General features: G+C 38.6%; 1 protein-coding gene across 4 annotated transcripts; it reads left to right on the plus strand.

The window, feature by feature from the left end:
- The first annotated feature begins 406 nt into the window (after nt 1–406).
- LOC122081652 (probable metal-nicotianamine transporter YSL7) lies at nt 407–12,900 on the plus strand. Of its 4 annotated transcripts, none has more exons than XM_042648842.1 (7): nt 411–1,032; nt 1,516–1,679; nt 1,962–2,059; nt 2,144–2,278; nt 2,434–2,623; nt 2,834–3,963; nt 4,009–4,123. In XM_042648842.1, exons 1-6 carry the CDS (start codon nt 672–674, stop codon nt 3,935–3,937), a joined length of 2,052 nt encoding a protein of 683 aa, XP_042504776.1. In that variant the 5' UTR covers nt 411–671; the 3' UTR covers nt 3,938–3,963; nt 4,009–4,123. The 4 variants fall into 4 exon arrangements, with proteins under 4 accessions (XP_042504777.1, XP_042504776.1, XP_042504775.1 ...); XM_042648841.1 differs by having other exon boundaries at nt 412–1,032; nt 4,013–4,123; XM_042648843.1 differs by lacking the exons at nt 2,434–2,623; nt 2,834–3,963; nt 4,009–4,123 and adding exons at nt 11,080–11,275; nt 11,690–12,900 and having other exon boundaries at nt 407–1,032; nt 2,144–2,272.
- The last annotated feature ends 1,175 nt before the right edge of the window (nt 12,901–14,075 follow it).

Genomic DNA, 14,075 nt, shown 5'->3' on the forward strand with positions numbered 1-14,075 from the left:
GGGGTGCTTTAAGACATAAATGTTAAACATGAGAGTCCATTCTTTGAACACATGGAGACATGCACTCCACTGGTAATCCATCAACTATCTGAGCAGGCAGCTGTTCACAATCATTGTTGTTGTCCTTGGACTCTTGTATGAAAAAAGCATTGGAAATGTTTAAGATCCATTCACGTGAAAGAAATTAGGTTCAGACTTGGCTGGATTTGGCCATTTTTTGACTGGCAGTGAAGAGAGATAAAAAGGAAAATGGCATGAGAGTTTGATTCTATACAATTCTAACACTGAATCAATCCCCATGTTGAAGACAAATATAATCTCTTATTTTAGGAAAATGGAATGGGAATATCACTTCCTTTTAATTTTGATTCTTTGACAGTAAAGGAAAGGGTGAAAGAAAATCAAAAGATTAGTAGAACCAACTTCTCCGTAAGGGGGTGTTGGCAATTTGCAGATCGAAATGGGAATTGACAGGCAGGATAATTTCCAGATCGCCACAAATTCCCTTTTTTTAAAAGATAGTTCAGTAAGAAAGAAACCTCATCACACGTTTATGGCTGTCGTTTCACATTTCTCATTTAAACCCCCTCTCCCCCCCAATACCCATATACATATACAGGGAACTACAAAGCTTGAAAAACTAGATACCAAGGAGTTTTCACTTCCACAATATGCAAACCATCGAGGACGGAAGAGACCCACAGCAGAATGTGGAGGAAATAAAGCCCTTTTCAATCGAACAGGTCTTTGATACTAAGACGGTTCCACCATGGAAGGAGCAGTTGACCACCAGGGCCTTCGTGGTTAGTTTAGTTCTAAGTGTTCTGTTCAGCATCATTGTTATGAAGCTTAGCCTCACCACTGGAGTCATACCTTCCCTTAATGTCGGTGCTGGGCTTCTTGGGTTCTTCTTCGTTAAGACATGGACCAAGTTATTGCAGAAATCTGGAATGCTCAAGCACGATTTTACTAGGCAAGAGAATACCGTCATTCAAACCTGTGTCGTTGCTTCCTCTGGCATTGCCTTCAGCGGTAAGTCCTCAAAACCTCTCTCTCTCTCTCTCTCTCTCTCTCTCTGTGGCTTAAGCTGTTTTACCCTTTGCATTGTGAATAAAAATTACCCATGTGAGCAGGAGCAAGAAACGCCTCATGTTCAGTTCCTTAATGCAAAACATGCAAAAACAAGAGTGAAAATAGCAATTTCATTTTGAGTTTGAATCATCTTTTCAATTGGCTATTTCAAATACATTATAATTTGAACCGACCCAGACATGCTTGTTGGTCTTCTGGTTCAATAAGTAATCAAATGGAAAACAATTTTCTTAGATCCAGAGTTTAGTCCATCTGCCATTGTATGATCCTCGAACTTTTGTTTTGGTTTCTATTGAACTGCCACTGGGCGGGGATTGATGATGGGGTGATGGAATTCCTGGTATTATTATGGTGGAACACCAATCCCTCAAGTATATGCTTTAGAACTTTGCTTACTTGTGTTTGCTTGCTTGAACAAAACAGGTGGTTTTGGGAGTTACCTCTTTGCAATGAGCGATGCTATTGCTAAACAATCAAAAGAAATCAATAAAGAACAGAACATTAAGAACCTATCTTTGGGATGGATCATTGGGTTTCTCTTTGTTGTTAGTTTTCTGGGTCTCTTCTCTGTGGTTCCTCTTCGGAAGGTAATTTTTGGAAACTCATCACTTAGTTCATGTGATTAGAAAGGCCGGGTCACTGCTGTGCAAGGTTAGGGACTGATATCAATTTTGGACCTAAGGTTGTTCAAAACTTCAAGCCCATGAAGCAATCCTCTGTTTCATGGAAAACTGATGATACTTGAGCGGTTGAGCCTACAATATTACCAAATAGATTCGAATGTGAGATCAAATGTACGGACTTGAAATATTTGTTTCTCAAGATGATGATGTTGCATGTTTATATGGTTTACTTATGGTTTGTTTTAGATTATGGTCATAGACTATAAACTGGTCTATCCGAGTGGTACTGCAACTGCACATCTTATCAACAGTTTCCACACTCCACAAGGAGCAAAATTAGCCAAGTATGATTCTGCTTCATGGAGATATGTTACATAAGTCATGGGTGGTTTCTTATTATTTACCTTTCAACTCTTTACCATTTCTAGGAAGCAAATCAAGGAGTTGAACAAGTTCTTCTCATTCAGTTTCTTGTGGGCATTCTTCCAATGGTTCTTCACTGGAGGGGATGGTTGTGGATTCTCAAAATTCCCTACATTTGGTCTCAAAGCATTTGAGAGAAGGTAATAGAACATTTTACAGTTCAAGCAGGATGATTTGTTTGATCTTAAGTTAAGACAAGATCAAACTTCCCTACCTTCTGCAATTTGCATGCCAAAAACTTTTCTTATTCTCCAATGATAGACATCTAATTTTCTTTCTTACTGTGATTAAACAGAATGTACTTCGATTTTTCTGCTACATATGTTGGAACTGGGATGATCTGTCCTTACCTCATAAACATTTCTATTTTAGTTGGAGCGATTCTCTCATGGGGTATCATGTGGCCTCTCATTGAAACTAAAAAGGGTGATTGGTATCCTGCAGATCTTCCCTCTAGCAGCTCTCAAGGCTTACAAGGTTACAAGGTAAAGTATCCTTATTCCAACTAAATGGGTTTAATTACATGGATCTTATTTCTCTAATTAGTTCTATTCACAGCCATTCAAGATTCCATATCTAGGTTATGCATGTCCTTCATCACCACTTCTATGGTTATTTTAGGCCTAGCTCTAGCTCTTAATTGATTTGTTGGTATTCTGTTCATCCATTACACTAATTTTATATTTGAACTACAGATTTTCATTGCTATTGCCATGATCCTAGGAGATGGTCTCTATAAACTATTGATAGTCCTCTATCAAATCCTCTCTAGTTTATTTCAACAGTACTCTCATAAAAAAACTGGAGATCTTCCCATTACTGGAACCTCTACTCTTGTGAACCCACATTTCTCCTATGATGATGAGCGGCGAACAGATCTCTTTCTCAAAGATCAAATACCATCTTGGGTTGCATTAGGAGGCTATGTTACCATTGCTGCCATCTCCACCATCACACTACCTTACATTTTTCGCCCGCTCAAGTGGTATCATGTCTTCATCGTCTACATCTTCGCACCGATCCTAGCCTTCTGCAATGCATATGGCTGTGGACTCACTGATTGGTCCCTAGCCTCAACATATGGGAAGCTTGCCATCTTTACCATTGGTGCATGGGCAGGGGTTGCTAATGGTGGAGTTCTCGCAGGTCTTGCAGCTTGTGGGGTCATGATGAACATTGTTGCCACAGCCTCTGATCTCATACAGGATTTCAAGACTGGGTACCAAACATTAACTTCACCTCGTTCCATGTTTGTGAGCCAGATTATCGGGACTGCAATGGGTTGTATTATCTCCCCTTGCATTTTTTGGCTCTTCTATAATTCCTTCCATAATCTTGGTGTCCCAGGGTCTGAATACCCTGCCCCAAATGCTCTCGTCTACCGTAACATATCAATATTGGGGGTTGAGGGGTTCTCAAGCCTACCAAAGCATTGCCTTCAGCTATGCTATGCCTTTTTTGCTGCAGCCATTCTTGTGAACTTGATTAGATCTACAGTAGGAAAGAAATGGGCAAAATTTATTCCACTCCCAATGGCCATGGCTATACCATTCTACCTTGGAGGCTACTTTGCAATTGACATGTGTGTTGGAAGCTTAATACTATTTGTGTGGGGAAAGGTTGACAAAACCAATGCAGAAGCATTTGGAGCTGCAGTAGCTTCTGGTTTGATTTGTGGGGATGGGCTTTGGAGTTTGCCCAGTTCAGTTCTTGCTTTGGCTGGGATTCAACCACCCATCTGCATGAAGTTTCTCTCAAGGAAAGCAAATGCCGGTGTTGATAAATTCTTAGGCTCTTAAGCCATGCCTTAGTTTATGTTCTAGCTGATAAATTCTTAGGCTCTTAAGCAATGCCTTAGTTTATGTTCTAGCTATATATATATATATATATATATTAGAAAATATCATTTTATCTTTGAAACCATGCAATTGTATATATAAAGGTGAACAGTAAAGTTCTAATGCATTCGACGTTGCCATTACTAATATGAGAAATGTATATGTGATTTTCGTCGACAGAGAACAGTGCCACAAGAACCAGAATTTTTTTGTTACTAATCTATGGCTGCGTTTGGTAACGTTCCAAGGGTTGGGTCCAATTAGTGATCCAAGGGTTGGGAGGGCTTCAAACACCCATCATATATGGGTACATATCCCAGATTCTCCCAATCGTTAGATCACTAATTAGGCACTAAAGCTGCATTTGGTAGTCACTTAGTTCCAGAAACGGATGTCTTGTGTCAAAAACAGAATTTTTAGTGTCTGTCAAAATACTATTGTCAAACAAAAAAATAATGTTTGGTGAACCTATTTCAAGAATGATTACCCTAATTGTTCACCTTTTTTATGTTTAGAACGAAACCAAAATGATGAAACAAGGTTTCGTCATTCTATCATTTTGTGTTTATAGTGTCTTTTTTTTTCCGTTCCACAAAAACCGAAAAAACACCTAATGCTTTATGTCATTTTTTTTTTTGTTCTTTTTTTTTTTTATTTAAATGACTACCAAAGGCAACCTAAGATCTTTTTTTTCATACTACTATAGAAGATGTGACATGAGATGGGGGTGATTAGCTGCAGATTAGTGGATCCGGACTCTTCATGCCATATCCTCATACAATTAAGAAATCGAGTAGCTTTAATGTTTGAATTCTTTTCAAAGGTGCAATTCGATGGACTTGGCAAGAGAATTAATCTCTTTTGATTTTATTTTCATCCTCTCAGAAATCGATCGGAATCAACCTGAAGTCTAGAAATCCAACATAAATCGGAGTGATTCGAATCAGTCCGAATTGAAATCGAGATCCAATCAATTCTGATCTAATCAGAATCACTAATCTAATTCCTATTCTACCATGGTTATTTTGAGTGTCTCTAGTCAATTTTATAAATGTGGACGGCTGCACCTATATGGAGCATATATAGGTGTAAGTCCTCCCCACTTTCCACCATAATTAAATCTAAAGAACTGGGTGAGAAGAACTCTTAGAATGAGTCAAGGAAAAGCTGGTTTAATTTGACATTCTAAATATCCCTCGTACAGTTTAGTCCAAACTGTGTATGAAGGGTGGCAAAAGCTATAAACGTAGAAGCGAAAACATAAAATGATATAGAAAATAATGGCAATCGTAAATAAACATTCATACAATATAAGGATTCATGCGATTCAGTAAAATTATCTACATTCACGATGAGATGTGATCTATTTCGCTATCAATGGAGAATATGATTACAACCATTCATCTTTTTACATCTCTAAGTTATTGAAAATGATTCATCATTACAAATTTATAGTGAATAATACATATTACCGAAATACCTTTATATCCGTAAAAATTATTTCCTAAAGGACGGAGTCAGCACACAAACACATATGATGGAATACAAAACATTGCACCCTTAATAATAAACATATGAACGAGGCTTGTTTCCATATGGTTGAACATGAAGGGCGATGGCATAGGATGGTGATCTCCACTGCATATGGGAGGGGCATGGCACTTGCATGGCTTCTACACAAGTGGAAGTGTTTGCCATATTTAGGTAGATTCCTTATAGTTAAAAAATATATATTTATTTATCTTTATTTTTTTTTTAAATCATTTTGAAGATACAATATTGTTGAAAGTTTTTTTTTTAAACTTAAATAATTCATATATGATTTGTAATACAAATTAAATTATTCGTATTATTTAGTTTGGGATGAAATATTAACGAATTAGATTTTATATATATATATTAGTCATAATGTCAATTCCAACATCTCAAATGGCTTCATAAATTAATCATTAATTATTAAAAAAATATATTCTCCATCTCCTATTTTACAGGGGTTTATTGTCAAAGGATTAATGATGTGTTGATTTTGCTTGTCTTGTGATCAATTTACTTCACACATAGTATGGTGAGCAAAGCTCCCATCTAAATTAATACATCCTTCTCTCTTTTAGTTTTTCTTCACCCATGGTGAAAAAAAATTCCTTTATTTATATGTATCGATGTTAAGTATGCCAATTAAAGGATCAGATCAACAAGTTTCAAACACAAACCGGCCCAGTTGGCAGCCTGACACATTTGTTAATAGGTAGTTCCCCCTACAAGAGTGCTACCCAACCGACACCCAATCAGAACTGACTAATTAATAGCCTAACTCATCCCATCATGTTTAAGGCTTTCTTAGAACTTATTCAAAGCCCGGTTTACTAAGTCTAACACGTTTAAAGACCTTTTTAAAATGTAATTATAGTTTGTTTAGAAATAAATGTGTCATTAATAATTTAAAGCCTGACTAAACAACTTTTAACTCGATTAAAGATCGATACCCAATCGATCATTTATAAATGTGACTATGTCTAGCATATGAGAACCACTTACTTAAATGGAGGAATCACGATGCAAGATCTTATGATGAGAAAACTCAATTAAACCTGATCGAAACTAACCCAGCTCGACTAATTAACAACCCTAATCGGTACCATTAATATCTTATAGGAGGGATAGTTTCGACCCCAAAAAAGGAGGTTGTAGACTTCTTGTATATAATGTGGATTCTTCCTCCCCCAATAAGGGAAGGAAAACTTTGGGCTTTAGTTTTTTATCTCATGATCCCTTTGTAAGGCATGTTTTTGGTTATTTTACCTAAAAAATGGATACAAGTGTTCCAACCCATCACCCATGTGGATGCATTAAATCCCCTACCAGTGAATCCTGACTCCACACCACCGGCCATTTTATTATTAGCTTTCCCCCTTTACTTTTCTTTTTCTAGTTTGGCGTTCTAGATTCGTTATCACAAGTGGGTTCCACTCTACAGTAACCATAAAATCAGAATCTGAGTCAAATCTGATCCCCTGCAATAATTGAAAAAAATTTATAAAAACAGACAAAGCTATAAGATATTCTTTATAGATTCTTCTTCATTTGCCTTAAAATATTCACTTCTACTAACAAAGGTCCAAATCTTTCAGTTCCAAAGTGAAGTGTGGGTGGCTCAGGGCCTTAGAAATTTTTGCAGAAACCCAAGAGTTATATATCAATTTATCTACTGATCACTTTATATAAACACCCCCAAATATAAACCCACTTCAGGGATATCCAAAGCTTCAAAACCCAGATCCCAAATTTCCATGGAAAGCATCCAGAATCAACAAGAGGAGCAGCAACAGCAGCAGAAGAAGAATAATAATGCAATGGAAATAGAGACCCTTTCAATAGAACGGATCTTTGATGCCAAGGAGGTTCCGCCATGGCAGGAGCAACTGACCTTCAGGGCCTTTATGGTGAGTTTTGTTCTGAGTATTCTGTTCTGCTTCATCGTCATGAAGCTCAACCTCACCACTGGGATTATACCCTCCCTTAACGTCTCTGCTGGGCTCCTTGGGTTCTTCTTCGTTAAGACATGGACCAAGTTATTGCAGAAATCTGGATTGCTCAAGCAAAATTTTACCAGACAAGAGAATACTGTCATTCAGACTTGCGTCGTTGCTTCCTCCGGCATCGCCTTTAGCGGTAAGTCCTCATAACCAGCGCCTCTTTATCTCTCAAGACCGCAACTGGATTTCGCGGTTTTGTACTCTCTCCCTCTCTCTCTTTCTCATTCCTCCGCCTCTCGCTTCAAGATTGGGTTCTATAGTGCGAGCTGTATACCCTTGGCAAATCCCAATGGATTGGAATATTTGGTAGGATGCAGTTGCTAACCTACTCATTAGTGATGAGCAAATCCCAATGGATTGGAATATTTGGTAGTAAGTAGTTGCTAACATACTAATTAGTGATAAACTACTTGATGACTATATTATTAAGGTTATGATGTTAGGTGGTAGAAGACTTCACACCCCTGTCACAATGATAAAGGCCCCAATGAGCTTATAAATTGTTTCTCAACCACTTCTTGGGGATTCTGATCCTCTCCAACCATTGGGACTCAGTGAGGCACCCTCAACCATCGGATACCTTATTGACAGCCTAGTGGTTGGAGAGGATCCAAACGCCTCTCATTGTATAGGATATTTGAACTAGCGGTATTGGGAAGCGCACCAATCAGGGCATGCTTAATTTGGAGAGAAGATAGAGATGAGATTGAGTTCCTTGACTAATTGTTTAAGCATTCCTTAGCGCCTTCACTATCTCTCTCCTCTCATGATATTGGAGGGAAGAGAGAGATGGACCCAAGGAGGTGCTAGTGTATGTACATGACATCAACAAATGAAATTTTAGAAGTGTGGTTTTGAGCCCTGTTGACTTCCTGGGTCTATACTTGGTCCCAATGTGGGTCTACAATGTAATGGTTAATGGGCACTTGAACTTCAAAAAAAAAAAAATTGTAATTTTTAAAGGTGGTTAGAATGTTAGCATTAAAATCGTAGTGGTGTGGGGATGCTTTTCCATGCCCTCTCACTCCTCGATGTGGACTGTGGACTTTATACTGATATTCTCAATCATCTTTAATTATTTGTGATTGAAAAACAATCTTGTTTGGAAGGGAAAAGTTACAATAAAAGGGGCCCACCTTGGATGGGCTCGTCCTGTTTTTTCCAGCCAAAAGTCCTTGTGCTTTGTTATGAGATAAGACTCATGACTGATAGATATATATGAATCAAACTTATAATTTCTAAACTATCACCTTCCTTCTAGAAGTTGGGCCAAAGCTCCATTCTTGTTGCCTAGGGTGTCAGTCGGTCTGGTCGGGTCAGGTCAATTTGTTTTAGATTGAGTTTAATCGGTTTCGATCTAGAATTGGATCAAGCCAATACCAAAACTGGTCAGGCAAATCTCGATTTCGGTTTTCATCTGATTTGTTCTGGGTTTTTATCGGTTTAGTGGATCAAGCTGCCTGCTGTCTTCTTGATGGCCCGACCCAGGAGCTGGATGGGTGGACCTGAAATGGTTCAGCTCACTTTTCAATCCTGGTTCTATGTAGATGTCCAGTTCCAACAAGGCAATCTAGCCCAGATTTTTGATATGTGAAGCATAAATCATTAAAATTGGTTCATTTCATTGGTTTGACTATATCTGCCTATAGTGGGTACTGGCAGAGTGATAGAATTAAACAGGATTAACTCATGCTGGTTTCAGTCCAGGCCAACCTGCGGTGGACAAACTCAATCATATGGCCCACCATTTTTGGAACTTGTTTTTTCTTGTTTCTCTAATTGTTCTTATTGAAGTCACTTCTGTAAACTTTATAATGATACTGGTAGATGTCAGAGCAGTTTGAAATTTCATGATTAATTAAATGATGATGTGGAGAACTCATTCACCAAATTTTGGGTCCTTATTGGACTACCCATAGTGGTTGGTAACTGAAGGTATGATAATGGAAATTCCTAGTACTATAGTGGTGGAACCCCAATCCCTTACACATGTATACTTTGAACTTTGATTGTTTGTGTTTGCTTGCTTGGACAAAACAGGAGGTTTTGGGAATTACCTCTTTGGAATGAGCAAGGATATTGCTAAACAATCAACAGAAGCTAACAAAGCACAAAACATTAAGAATCCATCTCTGGGATGGATGATTGGGTTTCTCTTTCTTGTTAGCTTCCTTGGGCTCTTCTCCGTGGTTCCTCTTCGGAAGGTAATTTCTGGGAAGTTGTCAACTTTGGACTTAAGGTTGTTCTTTGTAGGATCCAATAATGGCTGCATTTGGATGGGCTGATCAGCAGTTGTGTCTACAATATTACTAAACAGATTCTAATGTGTAATGAAATATATGGAATTGAAATACTTCTTCTGAAGATGTTGTTGTTTGTTTATGTGGTTTCCTTCAGATTATGATCATCGACTTTAAACTGATCTATCCGAGTGGTACTGCAACTGCACATCTTATCAACAGCTTCCACACACCACACGGCGCAAAATTAGCCAAGTAAGACTCTGCTTGTCACAGACATGTGGATATAAGCCATGGGAAGTTTCTCATTAATCTTTCTGTTCTAACTCTTTTCCATTTCCAGGAAGCAAGTCAAAACATTGGGCAAGTTATTCTCATTCAGTTTCTTGTGGGCATTCTTCCAATGGTTCTTCACTGCAGGGGATAATTGTGGATTCATAAACTTCCCTACATTCGGTCTCAAAGCATTTGACAACATGTAATATAGTGTTTTACAGTTCAAGAACAATGATTTTTTTAGTTCTAAATTAAGACACATATGATGCTCTTGAGGGGCTTTGTGATTTCAACCATCTGATAAGGGAAAACTCAGTAGAGTATCGTATATATAGTTCATTACAAGGGAGACCCACTTCAGCCACATGGACTGGTGAGATGAGCATGTTTAGTCTACCTGATGAAGAACAATAACCTGTAGGACAAACTATTGGACAGCAAGGACACAGGACAGAATCATAGTGAGTAAAAGTTAAAGTAGAAACAGACCAGAATATGATTGAATCAATAACTGAACATCTAACACTTGGATGGGGCTGAATATAGAACCTGCTGATCATATACTCCAAAGATCAGTTTGATCCAATGGTTGGTTGGATCAGTCAAACAATGATGAACAGAATCAGTAACTAGGAAACACAATTTAGAACAGGGATGATTGCAGAATTTGACAGAACAGTATGGTAGTAGAAGAAAAAGATAGAGAAGATGAGAAAAAATAGGGGGGATATGATTTGGTATAACAAGCCTAGGACAACTTCACCACCAACCAGCCTAGGTTGCAACACCTAGGAGCCTGCAACTGATTCACCACAGAAGCCATAACTCACAATAGAGAATTTGTTGAACAACCAAAATCATGGTCAGCTTGCCCTTCTTTATCTATGAAGTCCAATCCAAATACAAGGAATAGTAAGCCTACCGGGGTTACTTAGATGCTAAGACATTAAGGATCTTATTCCAATGCTACTAAAAAGATAGAAACTTTCTAGAATAGGGGGGACACTATAATATACTTCAATGTTGGACATCTAATTTCTTTCTTGCTGTGATGAAACAGGTTTTACTTCGATTTTTCTGCTACATATGTTGGGGTTGGGATGATCTGTCCTTACATCATAAACATATCATTGCTGGTTGGAGCGATTCTCTCGTGGGGTATCATGTGGCCTCTCATTGAATCTACAAAGGGTCATTGGTATCCTGCAAATCTTCCCTCTAGCAGCCTCCATGGACTACAAGGTTACAAGGTATACTTCTTTCGCTAAAATGAGCATGGCAAATAAGATAACTACATCAGTCATTGCAAACCCCCAAAACATCTCTAATTTAGAAAGCACAGGGCGTGCTTATATTTTTGAATCTTAAACAAACAGGATGGATTGCACAGGGAACAGTCACTGTATCCAATAATCACTGTGAATGACATGTGTTCATTTGATCCAAAAGCACACAAGCAGGTTGAAGGGTTTGTGATTGTCCTATAACTCAAACCTGTTAACTGAATGATTATGAAGGCTTGATAACTGAGAAAACAATCCATATATAGATACATCAGTCACCAAAAAGCTATTTGAACCTCTATCATTTGGCACATGGAGGAACTTAACTGATTTTCCGGAATCTTCTTTATCATTTAACACTTACCTTGTACTGCACTACAGATTTTCATTGCTATAGCCATGATCCTAGGAGATGGTCTCTATAACTTTGTGAAGGTCCTCAGTCGAACTCTCTTTGGCTTGTTTCAACAATTCTGTAACAAGAAAACTGGAGATCTCCCCATTTCTGGTAACTCTGCTAACGCAAGCCCACCTATCTCCTATGATGATCAGCGGCGTACACAACTCTTCCTCAAAGATCAAATACCAACCTGGGTTGCAATAGGAGGATATGTTGTCATCGCTACCATCTCCACTGTCATACTACCTAACATTTTTCACCAGCTCAAGTGGTACCATATCTTGGTTATTTACATCGTCGCACCGGCCCTAGCCTTCTGTAATGCATATGGCTGTGGACTCACTGACTGGTCCCTAGCCTCAACATACGGGAAGCTTGCCATATTTATCATTGGTGCATGGGTAGGGGCCTCTAATGGTGGAGTTCTCGCAGGTCTTGCAGCATGTGGAGTCATGATGAACATTGTCGCCACAGCCTCTGATCTCATGCAGGATTTCAAGACTGGGTACCTAACTTTAGCTTCTCCTCGTTCAATGTTTGTGAGCCAAGCTATTGGGACTGCAATGGGTTGTGTAATCTCCCCTTGTGTTTTCTGGCTCTTCTACAAGGCCTTCCCAAATCTTGGTGAACCGGGGTCTGAATACCCTGCCCCTTACAGTCTTATCTACCGTAACATGTCAATATTGGGGGTCGAGGGGTTCTCAACACTACCAAAGCACTGCCTTCAACTTTGCTATGCCTCTTTTGCTGCAGCCATCCTTGTGAACTCAATCAGAGATGTTGTAGGAAAGAAATGGGCAAAATATATTCCACTCCCAATGGCCATGGCTATACCATTCTACCTGGGAGGCTACTTTGCAATTGACATGTGTGTTGGTAGCTTTATACTATTTGTTTGGGGGCAAATTAACAAAGCCAAAGCAGATGCATTTGGGCCTGCAGTAGCTTCTGGTTTGATTTGTGGAGATGGGATATGGACTTTGCCCAGCTCAATACTTGCTTTGGCTGGGTTGCAACCACCCATCTGCATGAAGTTTCTCTCAAGGAAAACAAATTCCAGGGTTGATAAATTGTTTGGCTCTTAAGCCAAGCCTCAGATTAACTGTATTCAAGCTATATGATAAATACCCTTGTAATTTTCAAACTCTCTCATGTACTTTATAAAGATGAAGATTCAAGTTCCATTACATCATACATGAACAATAGATAACCCATGTTTTTGTTCTCTCTCCCCCACTAAAAACACTAACATCTTCCCAATCTCAATCCAACTATAGCCACACTCTTCTTTCCTCAAACCTTTTTCCTGCACCAGCCCTCTTACTCTCCTTTATCTCCTCTCATCTGTCACTAGCACCATTTCATGTTAGCCAAGAGAACATATAAATTTAAAGAGCTCCTCTGCACATTTTAGCCTTAATTCGAAATACGTTCTAGCTCTGCACCCATTCAGTAGTGTACCACACATCCCCATGTACTAGCACTAGGCCCAAAAGGCATTTCTCATGTATTCTTTAGCCTCTTACACAGCCAGCCTTGCATGTGTAATGCACTTCCCCTGCCTTAATCCCTTACTTTTTTAACATTGACTGGAAATGTCAGATTCCCTCTGCAACAAGGCACTATCAGCTACATAATGACAAGCCTGCAACCAAAGGTTATTGAATTTGGTTCCATAAACTTAGGGCTTCAAAATCAGTGTTTAGTATCTGAAAATGGAGTTGCTCCCCCTTGCTTAATGTCTTCTTGCTTGCCACAAGCTTTTGCAGCACCGGAGCATGCTAGGAGACTGAACTCCATGCCATGACCACTCACAATTGCACAGAATTCGCAGGCTTCACTACTCCGACAATTACGTAGTATAACCGAAATTATAAAATAACTTCATGAATAATGCCCCTAAATCCATGAACAGTTAGTCACAGTTTAGGGGCCAGAACCATCGGAACTGCGATTTTATGTCGTTATTCACGCATTTAATGAATCATGCATCTATAGTTCATTTTTTATAACAAAGATGAGATTAATCCACCCCAGGTAATCTCATAAATCATGCCTCGGTCACCATGAACATATAATATGAGTCTAGGGGCTGGAACCATTGGAACCATAGTTAGCAAATTCGGATTTGGGAATTATTCGGGTGGAGAATTATTCGGAATAATTCGGTTGATTAATTTAAGGATTTGATCAAAAAAACAGTCAAAAAAGCTTATTGGGTTTTTTTTTTTTTTTTGGTTTTTTTTTTATTAAAATACTGTTTAAGTGGACCGAATAATTCGGTTTAATTCGGATTCGGTCCAAATTATTCGCATTTTATATTCACTTTTGAAAAAATTACGAATTTTACCGAATTTTATTTTTAAT

Source organism: Macadamia integrifolia, chromosome 6 (assembly GCF_013358625.1).
Source record: "Macadamia integrifolia cultivar HAES 741 chromosome 6, SCU_Mint_v3, whole genome shotgun sequence".
NCBI classification, from domain to species: domain Eukaryota; kingdom Viridiplantae; phylum Streptophyta; class Magnoliopsida; order Proteales; family Proteaceae; genus Macadamia; species Macadamia integrifolia.